The sequence below is a fragment of the Rhinolophus sinicus genome, linkage group LG04 (genome assembly GCF_036562045.2).
Source record: "Rhinolophus sinicus isolate RSC01 linkage group LG04, ASM3656204v1, whole genome shotgun sequence".
NCBI lineage: Eukaryota > Metazoa > Chordata > Mammalia > Chiroptera > Rhinolophidae > Rhinolophus > Rhinolophus sinicus.
The window spans coordinates 137,474,266-137,491,522 of record NC_133754.1 but is presented as its reverse complement, the minus strand read 5'-3'; the positions used below and the strand labels follow the sequence as shown (position 1 = coordinate 137,491,522).

Sequence of the window (17,257 nt, the reverse complement as noted above, 5' to 3'; positions counted from 1 at the left end):
ATGAGCTGACAGGTGATCCAAGCAAAGGTCTAGCTCAGAAGCTAGGGATTCCAAGGATCTGAGCCCAGAGCTCTGAACGTCTTCTCTAAAGGTAGGTTTGTCAAAAACTTGGTGTGTGACCTGTACACTTGCTGTAACCTCTCTGGAACCTTAGTTCTCCACCTGCCAGGATTAAGAAAAGACGAAGGCCAAGACCGGTGTGATATATGAGTCCCACCGTCACTGAGCCAGCATTAAGCCCAGCTTGTCCTTCCCAGGGAAGGACATCTGCTGTTGCTTGATTTCACTGTAATAGGGAAGACAGTGCTGCTTTTATAGGCTACAAAGGACTCAAATTAAATGTCAGAGGTGATAAAGCACTTTCTGCTTCAAAGTGTAGTCTGTCCTTGGTTGGCTGCTGTCAAACAGTCACACATGATCCAAGAACACTGGCTTGAGTTACCATAAGACACTGTGCAGACTTTAAAAGTTTAAACCATTAAACGTAAGATAGGGAACCTGTTGTCAGGGATGGTACAGGTCCAGTCCCACCAGGAGTCAAGAGAATGGGCCACCACCATCCCTTTCTAGCCAAGAATGTTTATTAAGTTAAAAATGGTTAAAAACTGTCATGGCCTTTAGTGTTGACATGGTTCGTGTATTTCAATCATAAGGCAAATGCCTCCAAGGGATGCTTTCACCCAGTGACTCTCAGAATGTGTGGTCCAGGGACCCCCTGAGGTGTTTCTAAGACCTTCAGGAGGTCTGCAAGGTCAAAACTATTCTCCCAACAATACCAAGAAATGAGTTGCCTTTTTCACTCTCATTCCTTTGTGACTGTACAAAGAAGTTTTCAAAAAGCTACATAATATGTCATGACATCATCACTCTGATCGCTACTGGAATGTGTGCTTGTGTATCCTTGTATTTTACACATTTCTCAGTTTTAATTTCTAACAATGTTAAATATTAATAATGTTAAATATTAATAATGTTAAATGTTAAATAATGTTAAATATTAATCCACATAAACAAAAGCTCTTTGGGGTCCTCAATGTTTAAGAACATAAAAGGGTCCTGAAACCTGAAAATTTGAGATCTCCTGCCTTAACCTCACTACTTCACATGGCACTGGCTTCACTCCTCCCTGACATGGAATCTTGTTAAGCAAATGTTAGAACTCCTGATCACCAATCTCCTGCCCTTTCCCATTCAGAGAAATGGGGAGTCTTCTTTGTTGGCTATCAATGGCGCCTTTGTAAGGAATTCACACCAGGACAAGCTGCTCCCTTCTTTTTCAGTCCAGCCAGGGAACAACTGCAACCAGAGGACACTTGGTGACAGAGCAGTCTCCTTCAATAGCTAGGGGAACTCTGGAACGGACACCTTCTCAGCTGACTCTGCTCCACGGGAACTCCTTCCCTGGAAACTCCACAGCTGGTGAGCACTTGTGAATTACACCCCAAGTTTCCAAAGAAACTTGTGATTACACAGAATGAAAGCAGATTTAGAAGTAGGATACATTTGTTCCCAGAGAAATGTACAAAAAAAACTTGATTACCTCTTCTCATTGAAAACGGAAAGTTTGCAAACTTAGATTTTCTTCTAGACTTCCGGGAATGATGCTCTGAAATATTCTCACCGAAAGGCTTTGTGCTGTCCACCTGAAAGTAAAGGATAGAAATAAGACTCGAAACTACCATAGCTTACATTACCCTCTCTGCACTACCTGCAATGCCTTTTTCTCCCTGTGAAAGTCAAGCAGGTGAGAAAAGAAGATTGGGAACAAATTAACTCACAGTATCCAAGTACGTTAAATATAATCCCACTAGGGGAAGCTGTTTGTCCCTATCTTCACTGAGGCTAGAACATGAGGATATGGGCTAAATGTTAGCATAAAGAACTAAAGAAGTTATATTCTAACCATTGGTAGGGATCAAGCCCATAAAAGAGCAAATGAAGTTTATTTTGCAATCTTTTAAAACAAGACAGAGTTTCAGTTTCTGAAGCGTCTGAGCAGTGCTGGCCTAGGTGGGTTCCTCCCTGAAGACAAAGGATTATCACAAGGTGACATCAGCCTTCCACATCCTCTGCCAGTCTGAGTGTCTACACCCTTGAAAAAAAGAATAGTGATGACTGTATTATTTTATGTAAGGTGACCATATTTTCCTACATTGGACAACATGCTCTGCAAACAGGTCAAAATACTTGAAGTAGGAACTCTTCCAGAATATCTATGACATAGAGTTGCTGAATTTCTTTTTTACCTTGTTTATTTGTTTGTTTGCTTTTAAATTTCAAGAAGGCGGGTTGTAATGTTACTCTTCATTCTACTTTAAGAAATATATTGATTAGAATTCACATTGGGTCCTCTAAATTTTAACACTTCTACTTAAACATCAGCTATCCTCCAAAAATCTAGCAAAAAAAAAGAGTTACTATGTATAAGGCAGCTAGAAAAGAGTTTTGCACATAGTAAAGGCTGTATAAAAATTTGTTAAATAAAATAAATATCAAGCACGTTTTATTCCCTAAGAAATCTACCAATACTTTAAGCTTATTGAGCCCATAAAGGCATAGACTAAAATTGTATTTTACAAAAATTTATTTCAAATGAAATAAATCAGATTGTCCAATAAACTCAGGTGAACATTTTTATGATGCCATGTTTAAAGACTGGTTGCTAGATTTTTGCCAGACATTTTTACCCAAGTCACCATGAAGGAAACAGCTGTAGCCAAAGAACATCTCTGTTCTACTTGAAATTCTGCATATAGTTATCTCAATAGCACCTTGACTTAGGGGCTTACTATGCTTCATATCTGATGTCTCATACACAAATATCACCACTAGTGACTGTAGGTCAAACTACCAACTTAATAGTATCAATAGTTAACTACTGGAGTCATAAGAACTACTGGAGAATAAGTCATGAACTAGAATGTGGAATGATGTTCATGAAGAATCTGAAATAATATAGGAAAGCTTTTAATGTAATATTAACTGTATATATTAAGAAAGTAATCGGTACACAGTACAGTATAACTACAACTTTGTAGAAAAATTAAGCAGTATGAATATTTAGAAAGATGAAAGAAAATGCATTAACTTAATTTTTTTATTTTTATTATGCTGATGAGCCTATGGGTAATTTTTTTGAACTTTTCTATTTTTTTCCATTACTTTTATAGGAGTCAAAATGTTTAAGGAGACTAAAAGAACTAGTGTGATTAAATTTGCCCATTACTTCCTGAGGGTTACATCTAAGATGCATTTAATCAAGGGCTTTGAGTATGGCACGTCACTGCTTCTTCCTGCAGACACATTTTTCCTGCTCTTTAAAGCATAGGCAGTGAGCAACAACGCCATCTAAAAAACTCAAGCAGTTTTCTTTAGAACTGGTGAAGCTTTAGTTTTAGATTGGTACAGAGTATATGCCAGCCTTTGTTATGCATCTTCTACCCTTGTCAGTTCACCGATTCTTTCTGCCATATGCAGACATCACACACTATTAATATTTTCAAAAATTAAAAATAGGGATGGCTGACATTTATTGGGCAAGTCCTTTGTAAAGACATTGTTATGGGAGCTTCCTGACAATGATTCTAGCAAGAGAACATAATGTAATCATTGTCATTATTCAGTTTGAGTTCCCTCTGTATTTAATGTTACCCATTTGTTTTTATGGCCCAACCTTCCTTTATTCTGCCCTCATTCACACCCTCGCCATTCCAAAGAACTCTGAAAAACAATTTTAGGCTCACATGTCTAACTACAAATGGAGGTTTGCTTTCTCTGGAGATTCTGAAATTATTTCCAACGTTCAATTGAGCTGGCTGGTCCTGGAAGAAATGCCTGGTAGAATATGGAGAGGGCGCCCTGGACTGCATGTTTTGGGGTAGTCTGTTGAGATTATTCTCCTTTGGCTTCACTTGTATATTATTTAAAGGGAGTTTGGGTCCATATGATGTAGATAAAGGCCTTTGTGACTTATGTCTTTCTTCCTGAAACCAAAAAAAAGAAACAATATTTTTAAAAACAAAAACGTAGCTAAAGAATAAATTCAATCAGAATATAATTGTACTTGATTGAATTTTGTTTAACTAAGGTAGAAGATTGAACATGTCAGATTTATCAAATATGAACTTAAGGAAGGGCACTTCTCTATTTAATTTTTCTTCAGTTCAGCTTAACATCCCTAGTATTTATAACTTGCTAGTTTGTTATATTTCCATTAGTAAAAGTAAGATTTGTATTAGGAGAAAGTTGGAAAGTATAAGACTCCCTCTTCCAGTCACAGATAGATGATTGATAGATATGGAGAGACTGAGATAGAGGGGGAAAACAACTGGCATGTACTCAGATCCAGCAATTTCAATTCAAGGAATATAATATAAGGAAATAATTATGGTTATATGTATCGCTACAAAAATTCTTACAGAAGTTCAAAAATGAGAAATCAACTATATTGGTGAGTGGTAAGTAAGCAATTGCCTCTCAGCTCCAAACCCAACTTTCTACACTCAGCTTTATGATACTGGGGCTGGCACTCTGCAACCCCCTTTCTACTTTTCCAGATGTTCTGTTAGGCTCCACCACTAGAAGGCGCTAGAGGGAGACTGCGAGAGTGAAGGAGGAAGACAGGACTGGCCACGTCCGGTTTTGCATTCTCTTTCTGTCAGCATCACCGCAGCAACTATGCTTCACCTTGGCAGCAGCAGATGGTTCCGGTTTATAGCACCCCCTCCCCCACACACACACACACTCCCAGAACTAGCCTCATTGTGCTCCCCTCAGACATACCAGCACTCAGAGATTTGAGTCTCCCCAGCATGAGGCTTCCTCCAAGCTCCTGAGACACCTGCAATGAGCAGTGTCCCTCCTTGCAGGTTTGAGTCTCAGCTCATCAGAGTCCTATCTCTGAATTCCTAAGGAAGCACACAGGAAGGCAGCCCATCCCCAGGACCCTCTTTCTATGGGGTCTCTTCCTCAAGCTTCTATGCTGTTCATGGCCCAACATCTTTCCTTTGCGTCACCAGCGCTAGAGGTGGAAGGTACTTCCTGCAGTTACTATCTCCATCACTTCAGTGTTCCCCTTTTCCCTTTCAGGATTCCAACCCCTATTTAGCCATTTTGTTGCTGTTGTTGTTGTTTTACATTAAATCCTTCTGTTAAAATAACAGGTGTGGTTTGTTTTCTTGACTGGACCCTGACATATCAATTAAGTGCCCAACAATAGGAAAATGATTGGCCAAACAAATCATGGTATTTCCATACAATGGAATACTATGAAGCCATGAAAAATTGCCTGGTATAAGAATACTTAAGGACACAAGAACATGTTCGTGGTATGTTAAGTGAAAAAGGAAAAATACAAAATAATATGCAGGGTAGTATGATCCCAATCTTTTAAAATAAGTGTGTGTGTGTGTGTGTGTGTGTGTGTGTGTGTGTTGTATCGAAGAATATACTATAAAAAATTAGTCATGCTCATCTCTAGATAGTAAGAATAACAGGTAATTTTTATTGTTATGTCCTTTTAGCTTATCCATATTTTCTAATTTTCTAAAATATGTGGGACATTTTTGTTATAAGAAAAAATAAAAAATATTACTTAAAAAATTAACACTTAAAAGAAAATCTATATTAGGAAGTTTTCAAGAAAGAAAGGCTGAAAAATCACAGTGCACACATATCAAACAGATTGAAGAAAATAGTGGGCAAATAAAGAAAAACTAAAAAGCAGTTAATATCTTCCTTAAAATTAATCATTGGTCTCCAATGATAAGAGTTACGATGTCCAGAGGATTGACTGACTTGCACAGATTAGTGACCCTCTCGTTCAGGACCTTTAAACCACAGCCCACATTTTCAAGGTCTTTTCTAGGACACCAGGCAAGATTTAGGATGACAAGCAAAGTACTTAAAAGTAGCTTTACAAATTACATTCATTTATTCTCCATATTGTTCTAGAAAGGACTTTAAATGGTTGCAAAATTGTATACTATAAGGTAAAAGAAACACAGAAAGAAATCGGGGCTAAGGAGAAATTAGGGCTGAACAAAAGGGTAAAATGGAAGCAGTGCTCATGAATGCCCCCAAACCCTTTATGGTTACCAAAGACGGCCCACAAATATAACTTTGAGCTTCAGCATTGGCAAAAGAAAGAAGGAAACACTACTGTTCTTAAGATCAAGAGTAAAAGTCATGGAAAAACAACCACCAACAACGCTAACTAACTTACACGTCGAAGTTATGATCTTAGCTTCTGGATCATTCTGCCCACCCACTATACCATGATAAATGTGTGCCAAATATACTCATTTTAATATGATTGGCTTAGCAAATAGCTCGAATACAGAAATTCAAATCAAGTAATAGGTCTCCAGGTTTCTATTTGCCCAGTTGCATCTAAACTTTATAAACCGAGTTCTTTAAATTTCTAGAGAAAATTCCTGACATTTACATTACTGGCTTTTTTATTATACTTACAAGAAATCTGTTTCTATGTAGAAACACACCTTCTCTGATGGCTGTCCTAGTAGAAAACTCTATTTTGGGAGCAATGCCCTAAAAATAAAACAGCATAAAAGAGGCAAATGAAATTATTGGAAACAGGTTCTTTGCCCATCCCATCCTAACTTGAAATCATACAAGAACCTAATTGCTCTTTTGTGTGGTTGGCATAATTCATACACATTATCTAAAATATATTAATACATATAAGAAATATATATACAATGAAATATTATTCAGCCTTTAAAAAGAAGGAAATCCTGCCATTTGTGACAACATAGAAGAAACTGAAGAGCATTACGCCAACATGAAATAAGCCAGACACCAAAAGACAAATACTGCATGATCTCACTTACATATGGACTTTAAAATAGTCAAACTCATAGAAGCAGAAAATAGAATGCTGGTTGCGGGGGGGGGGGGGGGGGGTGTCGCTGGAGGATGGGGAAATAGGGAGGTGCTAGTCAAAGGATACAAAGTTTCAGTTATGCAAGATGAGTAAGTTCTGGAGACCTAATGTACAGCAATGTGACTATAGTTGATACTATGTTGTATATTTGAAATTTTCTAAGAGAGTAGATCTTAAGTGTTCTCACCACACACAAAAAAAAAGATAACTAGTAACAGTAAGTGATAGGTTAATTAGCTTGATTATAGCAATTATTTTACAATATAGACGCATATCAAAACATCAAGTTGTATATCTTAAATGTGCACAATTTTTGTCAATTATGCATCAATAAAGATGAAAAATAAAATATATATATATAAAGAGAATAGCTAAACACTTACATAATTAGTATTATGTGCCAGGCCCTGACCTAAGTGCTTTGCATATATTAACTCACCTCATTCTCAGAACAATCCCATGAGGTGGGTCCTAATAGTATCTCCACTTTGTCGATGAGTAAACTTAGATACAAAAAGTTAAGTAACTTGGCAGAACTAGTACTTGAACCTAGGCATTCCAACTCCAGTGTCCATGCAATTGGCTACTCTATTTAAAATATTGGACCATGGAACTGAATGAGATAACCTAGGGGAAAGGTTATCTCATTTAGTTCCATGGCTAGGAATTCTCCTTCCCTATTTACTTACTTTGAAAAACTTGCTTTGTATCTTATACAAAATATTTATGTTCATTTGATCTATTTCCAAACTCTTTATTTTGTTGATTGATACTTCTATTTTTGCTCAGTACTGCCTAAAATATTGTGATAATACATATATATGTATATATGTATTATCACAATATTTTTAAAATCCTTATATATATATATATATATATATATATATATCCTATCCTAATAAGGATTTTACATGTGAGGGAACAGACTCAGAGAGGTTAAATAGTCTGTTCAATGTCACACAGCTGGGGATTGGTAGAGCCAGGATTGGAAACTGTCAGGCAGCAAACCCCATCTTCTTTCAATTACCCCATGCTACCTCTTCGAGGCGTGGGGCTTGTGTATCAACTAGTCAGCTTGCTTCCTGTGCACTCATTCATTTCTATGCATATTCATTACTGTGCACTCATCTTGTCTATAGAACAAGTCCTTATCGACACAACCTACATCCTCAGTTCCTTTTCTTTTTTTTGCCTCTACAATGCATAGTATGCCCATAACAGTGCTAGGCCTGGACTGGTGACTCAAGATTTCTGGGCTTACAAACACGAGGGCCCAGTGGCTGCAGAGTAAGATAATCCAGAGAGGCATTTGATAAAGAATGTACAATGACATGACCAGCACAGCCTCACCTCCCATTATCGAGATTGCCCACATGAAGAAGGGGGCTGGGAAGGTTCCAGGGTGTACAGTGCTACTGGTGGAATCACAAGAGCTCACATGTGTCCCAAGGAGACCAGAGGGTCTCCCAAGGCCCAGTTGCCTGAGCCTAAACAAGTTATCTCTTGAACCACAGACTGGTGCAATCTTCTCATTGCCTCATAGGGAGGTAGTATTAACCCTTCAATGACAGTATAATAAAAATGTAAGAGCTCACATTTATTGTGCACTTAACTACCTACCACTATTATGGCTAAACACTATCAAAGGTCTGACAATTAAGTTCACAAACTCATCCTAGAAAAAGTGCCCCATACCTCATTGCTGAATATCACTATGGTCACCTTCAAAGTACTCCCCTTGGGAAGCTATGCACTGACACCAGTGCCTAGTCCACCCTTCAAAGCAGTTTTTGGAACTCTTTTTCCGAAATGGCCATCAGAGCTGTCATTGTATTACCCTTGATGTCCTGAATGTCATGAAAATGTCTTCCTTTCAATATTTCCTTTATCTTCAGATAAAGAAAGAAGTCACTGGGAGCAGATCAGGTGAGTAGGGAGGGTGTTCCAATACAGTTATTTGTTTACTGGCTGAAAACTCCCTCACAGACAGTGCTGTGTAAGCTGGTGCATTGTCGTGATGCAAGAGCCAGAGCCATGAATTGTTGGCAAAAAGTTCAGGTTGTCCAACTTTTTCATGCAGTCTTTTCAGCACTTCCAAATAGTAAACTTGGTTAACTGTTTGTCCAGTACAAGTTCATAATGAATAATCCCTCTGATATCAAAAAAGGTTAGCAACAATCTATCGAAGGACACTTTGGTTGTTTCCATGTCTTGGCCACCGTAAATAAAGCTGCAATGAACACAGGAGCACATACATCTTTACGGATAAATGTTTTCAGATTTTTTTGGGTCGATACCTAGGAGAGGGACTGCTGGGTCATATGTTTTCAGATTTTTTTGGGTAGATACCTAGGAGAGGGACTGCTGGGTAATTCTATACATGATTGGATGAAGAAGATGTGGTATATATACATAATTCTGCCATAAGAAAAGATGAAATAATGCCATTAGTGGACAACATGGATGGATCTTGAGATTATTGTACTAAACAAAATAAATCAGGTAGGAAAAGTCGAGAACCATATGATTTCACTGATATGTGGGACATAAAACTGAAAACAACAAAGGAACAAGACAGACAAATGAAGAAACAAAAACTCATAAACACAGACAATAGTTTAGTAGTTACCAGAGGGTATGGGGGAGGGGGTGGTAGATGAGGGTAAGGGGGATCAAATATATGGTGATGGAAAGAGAACTGACTCTGGGTGGTGAACACACAATGTGATATATAGATGATGTATTATAGAATTGTACACCTGAAACCTGTATAATTTTATTAACAATTGTCACCCCAATAAATTTTAACTTTTTTAAAAAAATGGTTAGCAACATTGTTGCAACAAGTTTGAGAATGTAATTGTCAGACCTTATACATATATTACTTCAATTAACCTTCACAATAACCCTATAAGGGAAATACCATTTTACAGATGAGAAAACTAAGGTACACGGAGATTAAGCAATTTACCCTTGGTCACAGTCATTGAGTGACAAAACTGGGATTGAACCCAGACAATCAGAGTCCATATTTAGCCATTATCCATGCAGCTGCTTAATTGATATTCAAATCCCTGATCCATTTTACATAGAGAGAAGGGGGTCCCTATCAGTAAGGAATCTACATTATGTAACACATTCTTGTTCACCTCATATAACCTCCACTCCTGGCAATGATTTACAGACAGTAAGGAGGAATGTGTTTTCTTTTTCACAACAGCACCAATAGTTCAGAGCTAAAATTTACAGGCTCTGTCTTGTCCAATGTGCCTAGCAATGGGATGATGATGATGGTGGTTAGGTCGATAAATGGATTTAACAATAGGATTTTTCTAGAATCATTGCACTAAAGAAAAAATTAAATTAACTAAAAGTTAAGAATTAAAAAAATACTATTCTTTCTGCTTACCTTATAAATTCAGTCTTCACCTAACAAGAAAACAGATTATAAAAAAAGAAAAAGAAAAATTCTTGACCTCGGCAGGAAAAAAAGGGGATGGGGGAACGTTGTTAGGGTATCAAGTGATTAAAATAAAACAAAATATGGAAATACAAAGAAAAAGTCACATTTTAGTGGAAGAAATACATCAAATTCTTGGTGAATTAATGAGGTAAGAGAAAATAAATGAAGTAAATGATTTGCCTGAGCTGTACGTAAAATTCATTCTCCTGTCCTACAATCTGAATGAAAAGAAATTGAAAATTGGGCTGAAATAAACATGCAAGAATGAGCATTGAGCAGTGACAAAGAGTGCAAACACTGAAGTCCAACAGGCCAGCATACGAATCCTTGCTCCATCGCTCACCAGCTATGTGACTCTGAGTACATTTCTTAAACTCCCTATGCCAACTTCCCCATCCATAAAATGGGGAAAAGAATAGTAGCCACCTTGCAAGGTTAAGGAGAACTGAACAAGATAATCCACGTAACGAACTCAGGACAGTGGCTGGCACCTAGTGAGCACGCAATGAATGTTGGCTATCATTAAAACTTCAGCAATCGGTTTTATTATTGCTTTATGGGACATTTGAGAGAAACCGAGCTCCTCTATCTTTTTATAAATGGTTTAAAATATATTTCATTAACTTCATTGAAAGAATTGATACTTTACCTCTAACACATGATGGTCTTTCCCCACAGCATTAAAGGCCTTTCCCTAATGATTACCTGCATTTATGAATAACTATAAACCCAAGTTCCTGTGGGTGCTTCTTCCTACTTACGCCCATACAGTTAAACAGAGACAACATTTGGAAAAAATATAAAATGGTGTGTTTCTCCTTGTCTTGAAACTTAGCTGGATGCCAGCCCAATGTTTATAGATGGCTTTTCTTTAATTAAAAAAGTCAGGCAAACCGAAGTTAATATAAAGTATATTCCCCACCTGATTCTCACCAGTTTTATCCCCTTTTAGCTTCTAAAGAGTAACAACTCAATAACTCAAAATAATAAAGGCAAGCATCTCACGAGTACGATGGATACAAGTGATACACAAAGAATATCTCTAAGAAAAAAAAAATGGTGTCAGTGATTTTCACCAAACCCCCAAAGATAAAGGAGGGCTTAAAGTTTTGGTGATTACGACAATTTTGGATGAATGTTTGCTGTTTGAAGTATTAGAGCTAGAAGTTCTGCCACCATAAATGTCATAGAGACAGAGGATCTGCGTATTATATATTCTACACAGTACGCCCAACAAAACAGAGACAATAACATTTTATTAAATTATAAAAATAGTGATTCAGTAACAGCAGTTGAGTATTCAATGGATATTTTATAATTCACAAACATGTGGCCCTTAAAATGGAGGCCATCCAAGTGACATAAGTCAAGAAAATTGTCAGAGTTGCTGCAGAGTCAGAAATCATCACAGATAGCATCAAAGTGAATATTTTGAATTTGGGTTCAGATTATTCCCCCCAAACAGTTAGATTATCAACTGAATAATTGCTGTGTCTTTTAAGATCCTTCAATAGTGTCAGTCTGTGAACTTCTGTCAGTTTCCCCTCCGTTTAGTGGAGATCATATTATCTGCCTTGGCTGGCTTGAGAATTGTTATGAGAAAAATAAGATACCATATGAAAAACTGAAAGTGCAAGATAAATGAGAGGTAGCATTATTATTATTACTGCTCTATTTTACTGTTATTATTACTAAAACAACAGCTATGATTAACAAAACTGATATTAAATCTTTCAGTTAATCTGCATTAAGAGGATATTTTTTAAAAGCATCCTTTTTATAACTACGGGACACTGTGGATACGGCAATGATTTAGCCAAATAAGGTAAGACTCCCACCTCTCAGATCAATAATGGGAATTAGTATAATTTGGTATTTTGAGTGGGGCTTCCAAACATGACTGCAAAACAGAGTAACAGGAATATGAACCAAGACGAAGTGATCTGCCCAAGAGCAAGCCCTATCAGGAATAAAATGTTCATGTCCCAAGAATTTCTCTCCCAACACAAAGCAAGCTGGGCATGATCACTTACTGGAAAACCTGCAGCCGTTTTCATGAGCACCTCCCTATACATCCCAGGGTGTGAGGGTGTCAGCTTGGGCTCAGGGAAAAGAAAATCCCGTGTGTTTTCTTCATAGTAGGCCAACTCTACCCACACTAGAGAGAAAGAAGAAAACGCATAAGTAGATTTACATACTGAAATGATGTACCTACATCCCTGAGTTTAACAAAATAAAAGCTTAGACAGGTGATGGCATAGATGGCACACAGATAAACACACACATGTTGATTGCAGCACCTGTTATTCAAGAGACAGATGACTTCTACAAGTTTTTATCTCATGCATAATTTTTGAAAGCCCTCCCAAATCATAAAAGAAAAGAAACACTATCGAAAGGGTTACTCTACAAAGCAGAACAAAGAGGAAAATCTCTTTCCATCCATTCACCCACTCATCTGGCAATCCATCAATCCATCCATCCATCCATCCATCCATCCATCCATCCCTTCTTTCCTTCAACAAATGTTTTCTAAGGACATACCGTGGGCCAGGTCCTAGGGATAGAACAGGAACAAGGCAGATAGTGCCCTGTTCACACAAAGGTCACAGTGAAGACTAGGGATCAGTGTGTTCTGTAATGTAGGGATGTCAGTGTCCCAATGGCCCAGAGAATGTGAGCCAAAGGTGCTAAAGTGTCCTGCAATGCTCAAGTTACTCCTACACAACTTTCTAACACCTTCCCAGATAGTCTTCCAGCGAGAAACCATTTTATAACTATCTGAGCCTAGAATCTAACTGTTACATATAAACACAAAGCACTTTTTTGCACAATTTTAAAATACACTAAATTTTCACGAACATGGGTACCACATTAATTGAGGGAAAACTGTACTTTGCTTTTTTGGATCTTTACTGAGACCCTTTTGGCATTTTGAAAATCATGTCACATCTAAATACTTCATTATGCTCAACATTTACATATTGATATCATTTTCCTTTTATTTCTCCTTTATATTACAGTAGAATTACTGTGATTTGTGTAAGTTGGTTCTATTAACTACGATGAATATTTTTTCAGTATGGTAGAAGGTATGCTACAAAATACCCATTACTAAAAGATCTTGGCCTAACAGGATGGAGAATCACTGAGCTACAGCACGGAGAAGCTGCCATCTATCTGAGCCCTCATTCTCTGCATGGCAGTTGCTACCCAAGTGGTTTGGACTGAGCGTGGTCCCTGTACAGGGCACTGCCAAAAAAGTAACATAGTGGATGAGGTTAACTTTACCGTTTGGTGACTGCTATTTTATTTGTGAGAATTCTGATGAGGGTATATTTTTGGTACATCAACTGGAGAGAATAACTGACCTTATATCATATCATATAATGGATTAATTTCTTCCTATTTAATCCACCTACTATGAATGTTTGGGTTCTAATAAGGATAAAAATGTAAAAAGAATGTATTCCATATTTTTAATCATAATATCATTTCTTTCTACTCTTCCCCTCTCAGACATTCTCTAGACACAGTAAACTAATGATGTATCATTCTCTTCTCTGCTGTGTACGTCCTCAGCTTAGGCTATTCCTTCCCAAATATCCTTTCTTCCTTCCCATCCTGTTGAGATCTTATTAATCTTTCAAGTTTCACCTCAAAATGTCTTATAGTATATCCAACATAATAGGTCCAAAATAGAATTCTTGATTTTTTCCCCCATAAGTAACCTCTCCCCTACATGCCCATCAGAGACACCAGTACCAGTTGCCCAAGCCAAAAATCTAGGATTTATCCTTGATTCCACTCTTTCACTCCTTACCTCAATCCATTAGCAAGTCCTCTTGACTCTATCTCCAGAATAAATCTAAAAACTCCCCTCTTCTCCATCTTTACAGCTACCACCTGCTCTCAGCCAGCACCACCTCGCTCTTGGACTGCTACTATGACCTCCTAGGTTGTCACCCTGCTTCCATTCTTCCCTCACTCAAATCTATTCTCCACACACTGTGATGCTATAAATACAACAGATTGTGCCTTTCACCTGCTCTCTATGATGGGCATGACCTCCCCACTTTTTTTGGCCAGAGAGACTTCTTCCATTCAGAGGTCTCAGAAGTGCAGCCTGAAAATGGGAACTGATATGACAACTTCCTCACCCATTACTAGCAGCAAAATACAACTTTCTACTAAACCCTACAATACAGTGCTTAAGAACTCAGGTTCCAGGTTCAGACGTCAGACAGAGCTGGGTTCAAATCCCTGCTTCACCAATTTACCAGCTATGTGACTTGGAGCAAATTACGTAAATGCCTTAACTTCAGCTCCCTCTTCAGGAAAATGTAAAACTCATAATAGTACCTGCCCCTTAGGACTCTTGTGAGGACAGATGACAAACCCATGTGAAGTGCACAGCACAGTACCTAACACGACCTGCCATCACCATGATTGCTCCATGATACCAGCCCAGCAGTGGTCCCAGCACTACTCTGGTCTCTATGAATATCATGTGTTTTCAGTCATATGTTCCTTGTGGGAACAAACCCCTTGGCATGGTATGGTGCTCTGCACACTGAGATTTCCCTTTTTCTTTTCATATGTTTTTAGCCAGTTCAGCTATCCAAAAATGATACCCACCAAATTACTATTCTTGTATTTAGGAGGAATTTAAGATGCAAATAAGAGCTCAGAGAACTGAAGGCAGGCTCATCCACCCTCTTGGGAATCACAGGGAGAAAAAGAGACAAACAGCATTAGAAAAATAGAAAGCTGTGAAACTTCTCAATTCTGTCTCTCTGGTTTGGTCATTTTCTAGAGATCCAAAGTGCCGCCCCATCTGAAAAGGGGATGTTACAACAAGAGCCTAGCTTATAACTAATAAATAAACATATACACAGACTGAGCAATTCTCATAAGCCAAGTGAAATGTCTGAAAGAACTCCATGTTCTTAATAGGCTAATGCACACACAGGGACATCACCAATGCCATTAATGAACAATTCCCACCCCCACCCCCCCCCAAGGAAACAATGAGCCTACAGATAATAATTTTAATAACAATATTGGATCAAGAAATAACTAACATTTATAGAGCATATCGGAATGGACAGCTTGCTTCCCAATATAGAGTCTCATTTGACTCCCTCTTTGTCAACAAGGAAACTGAGGCTCTAAGAGTTGAAGACATTTGTCATGATGCCACACAGCAAAGTAGGAATTCAAAACCAGATCATCTGAGGCAGAAGTTTTCCTTGCTGATGTCTCGTAAACATCACAACGAAGTATAAAATCAAGCTCTGATTGAGGGAATGGGTGCCTACTAAAATAGCATTTTTACAGCTGGACTGAATATACACGGCATATACCAAAGTAGAGGTTTGCATTTACAAGGTCAGTAAAAAGAAAACATCAAGCTCACTGTCAACCAGGATTATGCTGCCCCCCTGTGTCCATTTGCTTTCTCCCATCTTTGTTAACTGAAAAATCTGAGGAATCTATTGCTTCTCAACCAAATAATTGGACACCTTCATTCTTTAGCAGTGAAGCTGCTTCTGAGGTGCTTATATCATTAATTTAACCATCATAACATGTCTTTTGACTATAATAATGGTGTTTAAAAGCGATGTGAAAAATATGAAACAATAAATATACATACAGCAAAATGAAAAGGTAACAATTCAGCAAGTAAATAACTGGACCCTGAGAATCTAAATGTGTCCCATGTTATCACACAGTGCAGTCCACATGAGACTTTAAGGAAATTGTTTTTACTTAATTATCTAGTATCAGGACTAACAAATTAGGAGGGTTCACCACTGCCACTCTATGAGCGGTGCCAACTGTGCGATACCAGGAAATGGCACATAAACATATGTGGGGCATATATACCTTTAATAAACATATGTTGGACAAATTAATGAATCAATCTATAACGCATCTGAAACTGAGTGAAATTGTTATTTTGAGCAATTCAAATTTAATTACAATCTGAAACTGAAGGACTGCAGACAAAAGGAAAGCAAGTATACAATAAAGCCTCCATTTTGTATCTGATTAACTTTTGAGTTATAACCAGGACCATAGTATTGGCAGCTTCAATATTCTCAGGACCACATACACCCAGCTTCAATATTCTCTAATCACCAGTCAAGATGGCAGAGGAGGCAAATGCTGTGCTTGTATCCTTTTATGACCCCATCAAAATTACAATTAAACTACAGAACAACTACCATTGAGAAGCACCTGAAGTCTAGCTGAACTGAAGTCCTACAACAAAGGTCATACAGAAGAAGCCACTTCAAGGCTGGTAGGAGGGGTAGAGATGCAGAACAAACTGGTTCCACACTCCTGTGACTCTTAAAAATCAGGAGGGATAGCTTGGCTGTGGAGGTCCCCCCGGGAGGAGTACGAATTCCCAGCCCCACACCAGGCTCTCTAATCCAGGGTTCCAGTGATGAAGAGAAGTCCCCATAACTTCTGGCTGTAAAAACCAGCAGTTTGTCGCTGGGTGAGACAGAGAGAGGCTAGAGTCCCAGGCATTCCTCTTAAAGGGCCCACAAATGGACTTACTCACTAACAGACTCACTCACTCTGAGCTTCAGCACTGGGAAAGCAGCTCCAAAGGTGCCAAGGACTTACAGGGAGGAACTGAATTGTCTGGCTCCAAGACGAGGGCTGGAGGGGTGGCTTTCTCCCAGACAGAAGTGCTGGCAGAAGCCATTGTTTCTTTATTGAGCCCTCCACACTTAGGCAGGCAGACGTAGGCAGCCCTCCACATATGCAGACTTAGGCAGGCACCATGTCTGAGTCTCCATCAACCTGGCTAACACCATGCACCCTGCCCTGGTGATTCCGAGACTCCAATCCACCCAACTTGCAGGCCCACCAAA

General features: G+C 38.4%; 1 protein-coding gene across 9 annotated transcripts in view; it reads right to left on the bottom strand.

Moving 5' to 3' along the window:
* Positions 1 to 17,257, bottom strand: part of SPATA6L (spermatogenesis associated 6 like) — a 59,620-nt gene that overhangs the window by 15,779 nt on the left and 26,584 nt on the right. For 5 of the 9 annotated variants that reach the window (XM_074330470.1, XM_019729835.2, XM_074330471.1 and 2 more), the window contains 4 exons: positions 12,401 to 12,525; positions 6,472 to 6,549; positions 3,744 to 3,983; positions 1,541 to 1,643 (listed from right to left, as the gene is read on the bottom strand). In XM_074330470.1, the coding sequence (XP_074186571.1) occupies positions 1,541 to 1,643; positions 3,744 to 3,983; positions 6,472 to 6,549; positions 12,401 to 12,525 (546 nt within the window). The remainder of the gene's footprint in view (positions 1 to 1,540; positions 1,644 to 3,743; positions 3,984 to 6,471; positions 6,550 to 12,400; positions 12,526 to 17,257) is intronic. The other 4 variants (XM_074330472.1, XM_074330475.1, XM_019729847.2 and 1 more) reach the window with 2 other exon arrangements.